Genomic DNA, 16096 nt, shown 5'->3' on the forward strand with positions numbered 1-16096 from the left:
TATTTAGAACAGAGGATAGGTTGAATAAATATTTGTTCCCTGAGTGAAACCTGACAGGACCTGGGTGGGACAGGGGAAATGAACTGGTGCACATGGCCCCTGGGTTTGCTTTGAACAGTTGTCCTCACCAGGGGTAAGTTCTATTCTTACCTAGGATGTTAGGAGGGGCTGGCTTGATTATTTTCTGTCTCTCCACCACACCTGGCCCAGCTGTGGAAGGAAAATTTCAGGTATTTATAACTTCACAACCCTGCCCCTGAAAGCCAGACACACAAATTCCTTTTACTATAACTGGGACACAAGTGATTTTTCTTCTTAATGTGGCTCTAATCCTCACAGAAAAATTAGTGACAGCAACCTGAAGAATAATTATGGGGGATCAGCACCCCACACCTTCTTTGAAAACTGCTGGAGGTTGAGAGTAAGTGAGTGAAAGTTCCTCTGAGCACCATCTGTCAGAGAGAGAAACCAGATATTGGGGATGTGCCTTCATTTTAACAGGTGGCAAGATGTTCCCCTCGAGTTGGCAGCCTCCAGATCATTTCCCGTTTCTCTAACTTAGGAGGAAGCTGTGAAAGTCGCAGGCAAACGGGCTGAATGACTCATTTGATCCTGGACATTTCCTTCACTCCTAGGATGTCTCAATATCTCTCTACTCTCGTTATTTAAGCATAACGATGAACAATCATCTGCTTCGCTCGCACAGTCAGCGAAGTCATCAGACACGTGACGAAACTGCCGGCTGCAAGGGGCTCCATCCATTCCTGCATGCCTCCATCCATCCACCCACCTACCCATCGCCCTTCCTGTTCTCCGGCTTACACTCCCATCGCCAGGCCTTCAGCGGCGCGCACACCGCCGGGCCGGGTGTGCAAGGGCCCGGGCTGCGCGCGCTGGGGCAGGGCGGCAGCTTCCCACAGAGGAGACTGTGGGGCGGCGGGGCCGGAGGGGCCGCGAGGCCGCGCGGAGCCGAGCCCGCCCCCTAGCCAGCACCTACGGACGCCGGGTCCCACGTGACAGTCCCCTCCTCCCTCCCCAGTCGCGCGCACGGGCCGGGCGTCTCGGTCCCGCGCGCGCTCGTGGTCCGAGAGCCCGGGAGCAAAGCGAAGCGAAGGAGGGAGCGGCGGAGCGCGGGCCGTCAGAGCCCTGTGCCCGCGCGGAGGTGATGAAGCTGGCCGCGCGCTGACACCGCCGCACCCAGCCGCCGGGAAGAAGGCTCCTCGGGCCGCGACCTTCAGGAGAAGGTACGTGGCTGGGGGTGGGGGTTGGGGGGAGGCGGCGCCCCAGAGCCCCGCGACCCGGTCTTCGGGGCTGACACTGCCGCTGGCCCGGCTCCCGCGCGCGGCTTGGGCTCGCCTGCCATTTGCTGCCGCCGTGAGAGCCAAGCAGGCGAGCTGGGCTTGCTTGTTTTCCCCTCAGTGCCTGGTCACTCTGAGGCTTCCGCAGTTAGGTGCTGCTCACGGTGACCCAGGTAATTGCCTAAAGGGCCGACCTCCCACCTGGTCTTGTTTCCGGGACACCTTCTGATGCCTTCTTGCAAAGGTTGGGCAGGGTTACGCCGTGACTTCCGAAGCCGAGTGGGCCGAGGGGAGAGGAGCCAGTGGCCGGCAGTGCAGGCAGGTGAAAGTCGGAGACGCTCCCTGACTCTGTGCGGGAGACCTAGGGGAATGAAGACGAAACACATGACTGGAGAATGGCTCGGGGAATGGGCCTCTCTGATGCGCCTGCATGCGGGAAACTAGCCAGACACCTGGGAGAAAGTGTGCTGCCACAGGGTGTTGCCTTTCTGCCCATTCGGGGAAAACACCGAAGATACTGTGGAGATGCAGTATTGGGAGAGAAGAGAACTCATAGGATGGAAATGGTAACGGTGGTTTTTTTTTTTTTCAGTGAGCCTTAAACACTTTAAAAAATGAGTACCCAGAAAATCAAGTCAATTAAAACCATAGTCAAATGACTATTTTAACTAAAAGATTGTCATTCATTTCTTACTTATAATTCCCTGGGAGTACTGTAGGTGTAAATTCAGTTTTTTTTTTTTTTTAAATCTATTTCTGTGCTATTTCTTGCAAGCCAGCCCCAGCATTTAAGCATGCTCCATTGTGGGATGGGTGCTGTGGATGGGGGAGATGAATCAAGAGTCAACCTTCTTAAGGGCTTCCCTGGTGGCGCAGTGGTTGAGAGTCTGCCTGCCGATGTACGGGACACGGGTTCGTGCCCCAGTCCGGGAAGATCCCACATGCCGCGGAGCGGCTGGGTCCGTGAGCCATGGCCATTGAGCCTGTGCGTCCGGAGCCTGTGCCCCTCAACGGGAGAGGCCACAACAGTGAGAGGCCCGCGTATCGCAAAAAAAAAAAAAAAAAGTCAACCTTCTTAAGTACTACCATTAGGATCTCACTGATGTCTCTCTGACTCTTGCAGGGAGGAGTGATAATTCTTGTATCTAAGAGTGGACCACGTGTGTGGTGACATGGCCCAGGGGAATAATTATGGGCAGACCAGCAATGGGGTGGCAGATGAATCACCCAACATGCTGGTGTACAGAAAGGTAAGGATTTCTTCACTTTTGTGGAAAAAGGGAAACTTCTGGCTTCCTTGAATATTTTTTCCCTCAGATCAATTTTGTGGCCTTATGGATTCTCCAAATCCCCAGTGACTGCACATTATACTTGAGGATGATCTGACATTCTCAAGTAATGCATATGTGTAGAGACACAGTGAAGTAAATGAGGCTACTCATACTGTGTTCTCACACTTTCCCTGGTGATCTTACATAGATTAATCCGCAGTCAGCAATAGCAGCAAGTTTGGACATCCCACATATTTTGTTTGTTACGTACATGATTTTATAGCATCTGTAATAGATTTTAGAAGCTTTTTCTTATACTCCTTCTAAGCATTTAGGTTATAATGATTATATAAATGTATAACATTTTAGAAATGAAAATAGACTACTTTGCAATTCTGGGGCAAGAGTGAATGTGGCTGTGAATGTATGGGTGGTTTAATAATTTTAATTAAACAATTCCAGTTTTTTTTAAGTTAAATCTTAGCTTTAAAGCCACCATAATAAAGGTGTATTTGAATATTGTGTATGCTTCAGAGTGGTTGCTTAGGTAAGTTCATTCTGGTTATAGTCAACAATCTTCCTAAAATTCAGGAAGCAGTATTTTTTATTTAACTTCTGTACCATTTGTTTCTGTTGCTTTTTATGCTGGGATTATTTTTCTTTAGCATATTATCTGTAGTGCTTATGGGGCAAGATTTCTTTAGTTAACACTAGCAATGGTAAAAAGGAAACCAGACCTCGAAATGAAGGAAATTGTTAAAGATTTTGATTAGTGCGAGCACATTGAAGAGTCTAGGATGAGTTTGCTAGAGGATCAGAACTGGTTATGAATAAAGATGAAAAGCTTTCCACCTTGCCCTATACTAAATGAAAACTCTCCTTCTATGTGAGCCAGGATGATTAAGAGGTGGTGATGATATGTGTTTGAGGAAATCTTGTTATTGCTTTGATGTGAATATGCATGGACATCCTGTCAATGCTAGCCTTGTAGACCGTAGTGCATTGTGTACCTATGAATGCACTTTTGTGGGTCTGGGATAGCACAGTAAAACTTTTTTCCCACAGGGAAAAAAAATTGCCTATTTTAGTCTTAAAGCATCCCAACTGGATAAATCAAGAAAATAATCCACTTGAGCCTAAGTTATTACTGTTATTTTCCTACATTGATTGAAATTACTGGATATTTGCCCATTCTGTATAGATGTGGTTCTGAGAAGAACTATCTTAGGGGCAGTTATGTGTTTTTTAAAGAAGTTATAATATTCTTTATTGTTTTGTATGACTGAATATTGTAATATGCAAGATGTGAGAATTGTAAATTCTACCTTATAGGTTTGTGCAATGTCGAGAGTTGGACTTCTGTAAAATTATCAGTAGTTAGCTATTTTTGTTAGGTCAAACACTATATTCTCTGTTTCCCTATTAAAAGATCAGGGGCTGAATTGATTGGACACCTAACAGTTAATCTTGATTAGAAATAAACTTAATATGACATCAGTCTGTGTCTCATTTAGTCAGTTATCATGAGAATATGTGAAAAATGAGGCTAGGAGTTTTATAGATAGTTATTGGATTATTTAGTGTACCTAAGCTTCATATTGCTAATTTTGAAACACTCTATAAATTGTTGTTTAGCATCAAATTGCCGTTAGGGCTACTTATAAATTAACAGGTTATGATAACTTCAGGGAGAGAATGTAATGCCTCATTTCTTTTAAGCATTTGTATTCTGTTGGGTAAGGTTGGAACTGCTTGTGCTACTTCTTTGCCCTCCTTTTCCTAGCTTTTTGTTTAGGGTAATGACACATACAATTTATTTCTAGAAAAGATTTCCCTGATAAATCATTGTTGGAAAAAAGTTGACACCAGTAAATTTTACTCATAATGCTTACTTATGCATTTCCTGTCTATCCTTTTATTCTCTGAACATATATCTTTTTGTTTGTGATATAAATAATAATATATAAAGAAATACCAGATAATTTGTATAAAGAAACACAGTTGTTCTTGGTTAGCATTTGCTGGTTACCAAGTCAAATGGTCCATGTCTGTAGACAGACATACAACATGATGTTATATGACCATTTTACCTCTGTTTTTTGTATCTTATGTGGGCTTTGACATTTAATATCTTCTCAGTAGAGGCCAGATTTTAATGTGAAGAACAGCAGAATAGTTGGAGAGGGGTAAAAAGGAAAGGAGTAGGTTGACTCCATATGTCAACTGCTCAACCTGCATGAAAGAATAAGCGACTTGTTACAAATGCTTATTAATCATGAAGTCAGTCAAAGGTTAGGAAAGAGCTTCAGCCTCACAGTGCATTGCTTAGTATCAGTGAAGAGAATAGTTAGAGAAATTGCTGTTTTATTGATTCATGCCAATTTTCCACTTCTAGTTCACTGTTGAAACACAGTTCTTAAAGTGGGTTCTGTGTTCTCACCACTTCCCCTCCCTGCAAGCCACCTCTTGTTTACTGCCCAGGATTCTGATGGTTTATACCTACTAAAGATATGCATGTGCTGTTTCCATTTTTTCTCGGTAGATTATGAATGAGGTTTAGGAATATTCTTGTGCGGCAGTGAAAACAGTGAATGGTTGTCAAAGTGTGATGCACAGAAAAGAGCTGGGATTTGTGAATTTCTTGTGTTCATCTGATGTCTCTCCATTATGATTATCCTCATATGGATTATTGGAATTCCTCAAAATAATGGGAAAGTTCCAGGGATCTTTTTTCCATGGAGAATTCCTTAGCGATGTTCGGGAAAAATGTATTTTCAGTGGGTAGAACTATGATCCTCCAGGCAGAGTGAGTGCTGCCATAGTGAGGGCTACAGGCATTAGTAACACTGTTACCGACCAGGGTTCTTGGACTCCTTAATCAATAGAAATTGATAAGAGGCCAGATGAGAAATTCAGGCAAGGGTTTATTGGGATGCCCACTGCAGCACAGGGGGGTGAAAACAAGGAACAGTTCCCCTTGCTTGCTGCCTGAGTGGAGGGTGAGCTGGTCCCTTAAATGGGGTGAGGGTAGGGGCGGGTCCAGGAGACTGGACTGGAGGTATGGCTTGGGTGGTCTGCCCACTCCCTTGGTGATGCTGGGTGCAGGGATCATGCACAGCACCCTGCTTTTGCTCTGAACGCCTCATAAGTGGCAGTTGGGGTTTTGGTCTTTTTGTATCTTGTTCATAATTTGCCCCAGCTGCACATGCACACAGTTATTTTTAGTCCCTTATAGTTTCTTTGTATTCTGTTGCTGCAGGAGACGTTCATCCAGGTGCAAGCACTGCAGCAAAGGGTCCCAGGTCCCAGCCTGTCTCAACACTGCCTCACAATCAGGGTTGGTACCTGCAAATCAGTCTCGGATATTTGCCAGTACCTTTTTGGCTTAATGTGAGGGCTCTCTGTAGGCTTCATTTGATATAAGAGGTACATTAAAAAAATCCATATGGACAAAATATTTTCCTTACAAATTTTTCAATTTATAATGCTGCTTTTTTTTTTATAAGCAAGTGATTAAGTTAGTGTGGTTATGTCATTTTATGTATTTGAAAACATTCAAAAGTTTATAAAATGTGAAGCTTAACCACTTTTATTTCTGGGGTTTCCTAAGCTCCCTTCAGATAGACCTTAACTAGAAGGGAATAGAAATAATCAACTTCTTTAAGAAGAGACCCACCTAGCTCCAACTCACCTTGGATTCAGACTAGCTTCTTGAAATGTAGTGAGGTGAAAAGTATGTAGAGGTGAAAACTCAGAACTCAAACACTACTGTCATTCTTGGTCTGCTTTGGGTAAAGCTCTCATTCCTGGGGGTGGTACTGGCTGTAAAGGATCGCTGAGCTAGAACCCAGGGTTACAAGGAGACACATTGTAAATTTGGTGTCTGGCCAGCATGCTGCCCACGAGACAGTATACATCACTTTTTGTCCAGAAGCTGACGTTCCTGCATTTGAAAAACAAAATTTCTAGGGCACCTTGGGGCCAATATTTCATATTGGCTGGAATGCTGGCTTCTTACTAGCAAGAATGCTCAAAATGACCAATAATTTCTGTTATTATTGCAGCAACAGTTTATCTTCCGGTTGTCAGAAAAGAAAATGAAAATATTTTCCTCATTCACTGTTTTAGTGGAATGAACACATATTTTGGAAATAGCAAACCTATAAAGTTCACTATGCCTCTCCCCTCCCCCCCACCTTTTCCCTTACCCATTCTCTCTTCCCCTCCTCTCTCTTCATTTTCCATCTAGTCACTCTCATTCCGTTTGCTTCTTCCTTTTCACTTTTCAAAAACGACTTAAGTGGGGACTTCCCTGGTGGCCCAGCGGTTAAGACTCTGTACTCCCAATGCAGAGGGCCCAGGTTTGATCCCTGGTCAGAGAACTAGGTACCGCATGCCGCAACTAAAGATCCCGTGTGCTACAACTGAGACCCCATGCAGCCAAATAAATATTTTAAAAAAAGACCTAGGGTGAAGATATAATTTTCCCTGAGATGCTGCTCATTTTAGTTGTGAAAGAGAAAATGATGTCTTTTGGATATGAGAGCAGGTACCATCTTGTTTGAGTACCTGTTATACACAGACATTCAGGTGCTTTTAAACTCGGTATTATATTGTGGTAGTGGCAGAAGGTTAGTCTTGAAAGATTAAGACTGCTCTGTTTTTTGCAGAGTAAGATGGGACCACTGGCCTTTCTTACATAAAGGTGTAATGGGAGCTATCAGCCCAGTAGGCAGATGACCTCTGCTGATTGGCTTGACCTAGACATTGCCTTTGAAAGCTTTTTCTGAAGTAAGTCTGTTCTGTGAAAACAGATATATTTGCAAGAGAGGGGAGTGACTAGTTTTCTTCTTTGGAAAAGATTTAGTCACAGACATCACTAGTTTCTTAGGGGTGAGTTAGCTGACATTTTTGGCACTAACTCAGTGCATTTGTCACTTCAGGATTGTCCAGTGTGGTCAACCTTGAAGGTGTCACATTCCTCCCTCCTCGAACTCCATTATCAAAAATAGCCTTTGACATTTTTGAACCTTAGTTATCTTGATCTGTCTGGGTATAGGGTGCAGCTACATGTTAGTACAGTAAAGAATATTTCTAAGTGATAACCAGAGAAAGGCCTGTTAGAAAAGGAAGGAATGTTTGCAAATGGATAATCACAAAAGGTATTTAGGCCCCTCAGATTTCTAAATTAGGGGCTCAGATGGGAGGCGGGCATCAGAAAGATTCCATTTCTAAAAAATTCCAAAATGGAGTGTCTTCTCTATGCATTATTTGAAAGCACCTTCCTAGACTAAAGGATGTTGTCTACTATAAATATGAATTTAATCTGTTTGAATCAAATGCAGACCTGTTTTTCCCTCAGTGACACAAATGCGTCCTGAGATAGGATAGGACCACCATCTATGATACTTCTGAGAAGTAGATAGAGACATTTTATGAGTAATAATTTAATGTTGAATTTTGGGTAATAATTAACTTGAGTTCGGAGCAAGAAAGCCTTTCATGGTGGAGCTTTTTCCTCACCAGTTGTTGCTTATCAGTACTATTTGTGGGATTAAGATAAGAATTTGTGGCCTGAATTTTATTTCCGTTTCTCACCTCCAACCTCCCCAAATCTAATGGATCAGAGGAAAGTGCAGATGTAGAAAGGAGAAGCTGTGAAGGAATTTTATTGCCTTATAATAGCCTTTGTGGCTCTATTGAGTGATGGAAAGCAGGGTATATTTCAGTAGTATGGTTGATGGAATGTGATCACTGCAGAGAATATGAAAATATTTTGGGTTTGGATAGTTTAGTGACTTAATAAATATTAAGTCTCCTTGAAAACGATATTGTGGAAAACAAGCAACACAAGTAGTTGGCCCTTGCTCCCCCTTTCATAGCTGTGAAAAGGAGGCATTTGAATGTCAGAGTTACAGAGGCTTCTATCTTACAAGATATCAATCTAATTATAAAATAATTGTAAATGTGAATGTGGGTATGCAGTTCCTTAGGGAAAAAAAGACCCACTTCTCTGCCATTTGCCCAAGGCAATATGAAAATTTAACTTTCCCTCTTTTTAATTCCCTTTGTTTTGTGTCTAATTCAATTAACAAAGGTCTCAGGACATTGGAACTCTAATAGACAATCATGAAGGTTATTTCAGCTCCATTAAAATTGCCACCTGGCCTAGGCTAGAAAAAATTTTGACTGAGGGGCCTATCCAGGGAGAGAAGTTGTTCTGTCTTCCGGAAAAATATGTAGGAAAATGGCAGCTTTGTTCTAGCTGCGTTCTTAAGAATAGTCTAGAAGCCTTCTTATGTTAGGTCCTTTCTGGTGATTAGCAAGTAAAATTTTCTTAAGGAGTCAGTGTGCTGAAGTAGAAGCATGTGCATTGTAGTTGGGCGGTTTTGGTTCTAAGTCATGGCTCTGCCATTGTTTAGCTCTGCAGTTGTGGTTTAGCAACCTAACTCCTTTCATTTCAGTTTCCTTATGTATAAAATGACAAAAAATAAGGAAACATTTCCTTCATAGAGCTGTTTGATGATAAAATGAGGTAGCCTATGTTAGACCCTCAATGAATGTCTCAAAAATGCTATAATAATAATTATATAATTATAACATAATTTATAATATATAATAGTTACATTATATAATTCTAATAACTATTCTTTTATTATTACTATTTATTTAATGAAACACCTTGTATGTTCCATGGGGTCCAGTATGTTGCTATATTTTTTGATAAAGGTGAAAATGTGAACATTTTAACCACTTCCAGTCATGTCTTTCTGGTAGTTGAAAAGGCAGATTCTGTAAGATGATTTAGTAATACCATTTTATGACACAATGAGTGTCCTGTCTTATGTTATTAGTTCAATATAGCTAGCTTCTATTTTTAATAAGCCCTTTGAATTATTATCTAATATATCTTTGAAGTCTGCATAGTTACTTAGGTATTATGTAAACTCAATAAAGCCTTTGCATTCTGGAATTTCAGAGGTAAAAGGAAACTAAGAATTTATCTACTTTTTAATTTTGCAGATTATGAAATTTAAGATCAGAGAAGTAAGTAACATGATTTGTCTAAGGTCACACAGGTTGAATTCAGGTCTTTATTTGTCTTTCTGTGGTGTGTGTGTGTGTCTCTCTCTTAAAATAAATGCAGTAAGGCTTGTGTTTGTAGTTCAGTTTCAGTAAGAAATCAGCATCCTGGTTACTCTGTGGCATCTATGGATTATTCCAGGGTATTTAATCACCCATTATAAACAGATTACTAGATTCCCTTTTCCCTTCAACTATAGTTTAGCATTTGGAGCCCCAGGAATGATAAGATTGGGAACTAGACTGACTGACCTACCCTGGTAGTAGTTCTGTCTTTGATTTGATCCTGACTGGAAGTTCTAGGCTGATGAAAACCCAGAATTTGATGCTCTGTGGCAACACTGTCCAATAGAGCTTTCTATCTTGATGGAAATATTCTGTGTACTGTCCAGTATAGTAGCTACTAGCCACAGAGGGTAGTTGAACGCTTGAAATGTGGCTGATGTGACCAAGGACTTGAATTATAAATTATATTTAATTTTAATTAATTATAATTTAAATTTAAATAGCCCCCTGTGGCTAGTGGCTATTATATTTGATAGCATAGTGATTATGGAATAAAGACCTTTGGAAAAACAGCATCAAACCCAAGAGAAGAGATAAAAGAAAATGCTAGACTTAGCTTGAGACTTGGCATGCAGTGCTTGCAACAAAGTAGGGCCCAACAAACAATTTTTTAAAATAATAATACAGATGTAAGGTTTTAAAGGAGGACCATGGTCTGCTAAGGAGATATTAGGAGATATTATAATAAATGACACCAAGGGTTGATGTTTTGTTATTTTTCATCCTATGGAGACTTTAAGTTGTCTGCACAGGCTGGCCCTCCAGAGGTCAGATGATAGGGGCTGTCTTTCAGTAAGACTAAAGTCTGCATATGCCATGAATATTCCAGGAAGTGCACTCGCAGCATCTCAGATGATTTGCTGATGTTGAAAGTATTCCAATTAATTTCTATCTTATGGTGTCTCAAACATACATCATAGCCATTCCAATTCCTAATAAGACTGAGGGAAAACCAGAAGCCCCGGGTAAAAGGGATTTAAAGTGGTTGGAATCCTTGTTCAGAGTTTAAAATTGGGTTATAAAGAAATCCATTGTTTTTAAGCTCACTTCTCTTTCATATGTCTCAGAATGTTGAAAGGAAGGCAGTAGTCTAGGGAAAGTAGTAGTTCATGACGGAGTGACAGAGTCTCCAAGTCAGAAGGGCTAGATGTGAATTCCTGCTCTGCCCCCAACTGGCTGTGTAAATTTGGGCAAGTGTGTTAACTTCTCCTGGAGACTACTTTACAGAATCATTGGAAAGATGAAGTATAAGTGAGAATGTTTGACTGAGAGTGATTGACAGGTAATACAGACTCTTTTTGGGAATTGTGGAAGTTACTGAGGTTCCTTGCAAGAATAAACTTTGCAAAACTCTCCTTGCCAAGTCTTCCCTGCTTGCTGAGTGTCCCCATGGCTGTAGGTCATGTAGAGGTCCAGCTAACATGCTTTCCCCCATTTGGTCATTGCTGGAAGATGTCAAGACCAATATAAATCTACCTAACCATCTTTGGCCACACAGAAGCTTTTGAACGTTAGGCAAACTGGCTCAGTAGAAAGTTTTTCTCTAGTACAGAAATCTAGGGAAAATTTTCACCTTTAATATTTAAAATGATGTATACCAAAGCATTTTGAAGAAAATTAAGTACACATAGAACATATTATTAATAATATTTCTCTTGCTGAACTTTTTTTAGTTGCATTTCCTCTGGAAATTAATGCCATTTGTCACTTGCTCTGTTTTATATTTAGTATTTTGGGTTTTGACTTTTGGTTTATTGGTAATTAAAATAGTTGTTATTTATTGAGTGTCAAGGCTTTTATCTGTATTACCTGATTTCCTTAAAATATGTTGCACGTTGATTATTAGCATCCTGTTTTTCTAATAAGAAAGCTGAAAGTGACTTATGCAGACTAAGTGACTGCCCAAGATTGCTCAGGAATTAGTAACAGAGCTGGTGAGCTCCACGAGGGTGGAGACTCCTATTTTTCAGTGCTGTGTTCCCAGCACCTAGAAAAATGGCACATAATAGCTGTTTCTGAATATTGAGTGCCTAAGCACATGAATCAGTGGGTGAATAAATGAATGAATGCTTGATCCAAAGACCGTATTCTTGCCTCTTCACTGTGTTGCTTCCATTTAAGTTAGTGAATTGACAGCGCACTCAAAATTCAGTTCTGTACGCCATACATACATTGAGCCTCAGCTCTGATTGAGCCTTGTGTGGGCATTGGGGATAGAGTTGTGGTCTAGATAGATAGGGTTTGAGCCCTCACTGAGCTTATATTACAGTGGTGAGGACAGATGTCAGACAACTTATCATAGAGTGATTACTGCTGTGAGAAGGGAAGAACTGGGTGTTAGGAAAATTTATTTATATTGGGTCATCTGGTTTCTGAAATAAATATTATGTTGATATGTATCTTCTGTTTGCAGTTCTGAGTGCTTAGCACAGTGCCCAAAGTGCCCAGCTTCTGACACTTAGTAAGTACTCAATAAATGAACTAAATTGAGCTAAGCTAATGTTGAAAGTCTTCAGAGATTTATGGAGACAGAGGAGGCAAGAGTGTTGATCTTATCCCTTAGAAAACCAAATGTCTCCTTCCATAGACTTAAAATTTACTTAATACTTGTGAACTTGAATGAAATTACTTTGCCTCTTTGAGTCCCAGTTTCCTCCTCTGAAAAATGGAGATAGTAATAATAATAATGATAAGTTATTATAAATAGTGCATGTAAAGCTTGGATAAGTAGGAAACATTTAATATATGTTAACTATTACCTATAAATGCTGCCCCCAAAGGATTTCTCTGTAAGTGGAAGTGATGACATATAAGGAGGATTTCCCTTTAAAATTTGTCTTTCTTATACATATTTTAGAATTTAGAATTTGCTGCTCTTCATTGGTTCTTGATGATTTTGTTTAAAGCTGTTTCATATGGTAAATGTACAATAAATATTAAAAATTTTTCATCATACACAATTCAAACAAATACAAAAGTAGAGAAAAATAATATAAAGAATCTTCATGTACCCATCACATCGTGTCAACAATTCTTAACTGCTGGTAGATCTGGTTTCATTTATGCTTCCTCACTTCAGATTTCCCCCAGTTGGTTATTTTGAAGCAAATCTCAGAAAATATATCATTTAAGATATAAATTCTTTAGTGTGTATAAGTACTTTTAAGGAAGATAAAGGTAAAATAAAGGTAAATAAAATGATAATTTGTCCTAGGTCCTTAAAATAATGGCATATTTTACTCCATGAGCTTTATCATTTTTTTCATATTGCTCAAATGGGTCTATCATTCTTTCTTTTTCTTTTTTCTTTGTGGTAAAATACATCTAACATAAAATTCACCATTTTAAACATTTTTACATGTATAGTTCAGTGGCATAAAGTACATTCACAATGTTCTGCAACTCTCACCACCATCCATCTCCAGAACTTTTACCATCTTCCCAAGCTGAAACTCTATACCCATTAAACAGCAGTTCCCCATTCTCCTCTCCCTCAACCCCTGACAATCACCCTTCTACTCTCTGTCTCTGTGAATTTCAGTACTCTTTGTACCTCATATAAGTGGAATTATACAGTATTTGTTCTTTTGTGACTGGCTTATTTCACTTAGTATAATTTCCTCAAGGTGCACCCATGTTATAGCATGTGTCAGAATTTTCTTCCTTTTTAAGGCTGAAAAATACTCCATTGGATGTATATACCACATTTTGTTTATCCTTTCATACATGGATGGGCATTTCGGTTATTTCCACCTTTGACTGTTGTGCTAATGCTGCAATGAACATTGGTGTATAAATATCTGTTCAAGTCCATGCTTTTAATTCCCAGAATCGGAATTGCTGGATCATATGGTTATCGTATTTCTAATTTTTTGAGGAACCACCATGTTGTTTTTCATAGTGGCAACACTATTTTACATTCGTACCAGCAGTGCACAAAGGTTACAACTTCTTCACATTCTCACCAACACTTGTTATTTTTGATAGTAGTTATACTAATGGGTATGAAGTGACATCTCTTTGTGGTTTTGATTTGCATTTCCCAAATGATTGAGCATCTTTTGCTTATTGGCTATTTTCATATCTTCTTTGGAGATTTTGTGAACTTTTAAAGAGATTTGATTGCAGTTAGGAATGGTTTGACCTATGAACTACATGACCACTTAGATTTATGTCTAACCAAAATTCTGTTATTTTTGTTTGGATTTCCGAGCTACCTTTTTAATAATGGGGAGGTCTTTAAAGTCCTTTCTATCCTTAGCTTCCAAGTTTACAGTTAAAGTGAAACCTCCATAATTGACTCTTTTGGGTGATGGTAGTGATGAAGCTTAATGAATAAAAAAATTAAAAATAATAGCACATTTAAAAATGAATTCAGTTTTATTTGTTTTGAATCTATAAAGTAACTGCTTTTGGGGCTACTGGGATGGGACAGGCAGTCCACATCTCTTAAAGAATCTTGTAAATGTTTTAAAGAATATTCCAGACTCTCTCAAATTAGAATATTTATTGTCTTTCCTTGACTTTTATTTAGTCTTTCCATTCTTTTATTTTTAGTACATTTATGTTTGGAAAATGTTAGTGAATATAGAGCACTCATTCTATTCTTAAGGTAAGAATAGAGATATAATTGATTTTAATCAGAAAAGTTACTATTCATTTAGATTAGTATAGAAAGATAATTTAAAATGAATTTCTCTTTTCATCTTAAATCTTGTTTTTATGCAGTTGTATATTCTTTTCATAACATTTCTTTTAACTGATTTGAACTGATTAACTGATTTGAAGATGTCTTAGTATAGGTCATTTGGGATGAGACTTTCAATGGCTTCAATCAAAAGGACTTTATCTTTTGGAAATGTGTTCTAGCATTCCTCATTGCTGTCTTACTCTGAAAGTTTACTAGAAACTAATTAACTTACTTGTACACTATGATTTGTTTGACTTGTACCGTATTGATTTGTTTGACTCAAAGCTCATTATCACTTTATAAAACTGTGGTAAACCCCTCTGTCCTTGATATTTCTTTTCCTCTTCTTCTGTAGTAATAGCACTCTGCATTTTCATCTAGGCACATGGCCACTAGAATAAAGATTGCATTTCTCAGGCTCCCAGGCAGCTAGGCATGGCCATTTGATATATTCCGGCCAATGAGATGTAAACAGAAGAGGTGTATATCTGGGAAGTGCCCTTAAAGAAAGGGAGTATACCTTTCTTTTTTCCTTTTCTTACTCTTCCTGGCTAGAATGCAGTCATCTTGGCCAGGAGGTAGAAGCTGGGAATTATGGATGGCAGAACAACAAAAGGGAATGAACCTGGGTCCCTGATGATTATAGAGTCAGCATACGAACCTGACCTGCCTACATAATTCTATGTTAGAGAAAAATTAAAAATTAAGAATTCTTCTTCTATATTTTTTAAAGATTTTTTTAGAGCAGTTTTAGGTTTACAACAAAATTGAGAGGAAGGTACAGAGATTTCCCATATAATCCCTACCCTACATAACCAACCTTATTATCAACATTACTCATCAGAGTGGTAGATTTTTACAAAAGATAAACCTATACTGATGCATCATAATCAACCAAAGTTCATAGGTTACCTTAGGGTTCACTGTTGACGTTGTACCTTCTGTGGTTTGAACAAATATATAACGACATGTATCCATCATTATAATATCATACAGAGTAGTTTTATTGCCATCTTTATGTCTTCTTTAAGATACTATGATTTGGATTTTCTGTTACTTGCGACCAAATCAAATTCTAACCAACTTAACAACGACATCCAAAACCTTTTATTTTTAATCTGTAAGATAGTAATAGGGAAAAAGTTTTTTTTTCTTTTGAAATATACGTTTCTTGTTTTATTTTAAAAGCAGCCTATTTGCTTTCTAGGAATAAATCTAGTTTCTTTTAAATAATATAATTGAGAAATTCTGCCGCATTAATTATGTAAATAGTTCAATTTAATTTAGTAAATATTTACTGAACAATTGTTTTGTGCTAGGTAATTTTGCTAGAAGTGTTGGGGGTAAAGAATCAGTGATGACAATCATATATTCTTTATCAGAGCACTTTACCATTCCAAGATTGGAGGATCAACAGTTTTACAGTGAATTTCTTATATATATATATGTGTATGTGTAAAACCTCATAAAATTGATGGTGCACTTATTAAATTTTTTATTATTTTTAAATATTTGTTTATTATTTATTTAATTTATTTTGGGTCGCATTGGGTCTTAGTTGGGGCACACCTGATCTTCATTGAGGCATGCAGAATCTTTCGTTGTGGCAGGCGAGCTTCTCCTTATTTGTGGTGTGCAGGTTTTTCTCTTCTCTAGTTGTGGCGTGCGGGTTTTCTCCTCTCTAGTTA

At 39.0% G+C, this 16096-nt stretch overlaps 1 protein-coding gene across 1 annotated transcript in view; it reads left to right on the forward strand.

The window, feature by feature from the left end:
• Nucleotides 1-965: 965 nt before the first annotated feature.
• Nucleotides 966-16096, forward strand: part of RGS7 (regulator of G protein signaling 7) — a 591228-nt gene continuing 576097 nt past the window's right edge. Inside the window, exons 1-3 of the mRNA XM_060142082.1 lie at nt 966-1244; nt 2422-2548; nt 5829-5906. Coding sequence (XP_059998065.1) covers nt 2471-2548; nt 5829-5906 — 156 coding nt within the window. The 5' untranslated portion in view covers nt 966-1244; nt 2422-2470. The remainder of the gene's footprint in view (nt 1245-2421; nt 2549-5828; nt 5907-16096) is intronic.

This window comes from Lagenorhynchus albirostris, chromosome 2 (assembly GCF_949774975.1).
Source record: "Lagenorhynchus albirostris chromosome 2, mLagAlb1.1, whole genome shotgun sequence".
Taxonomy (NCBI): domain Eukaryota; kingdom Metazoa; phylum Chordata; class Mammalia; order Artiodactyla; family Delphinidae; genus Lagenorhynchus; species Lagenorhynchus albirostris.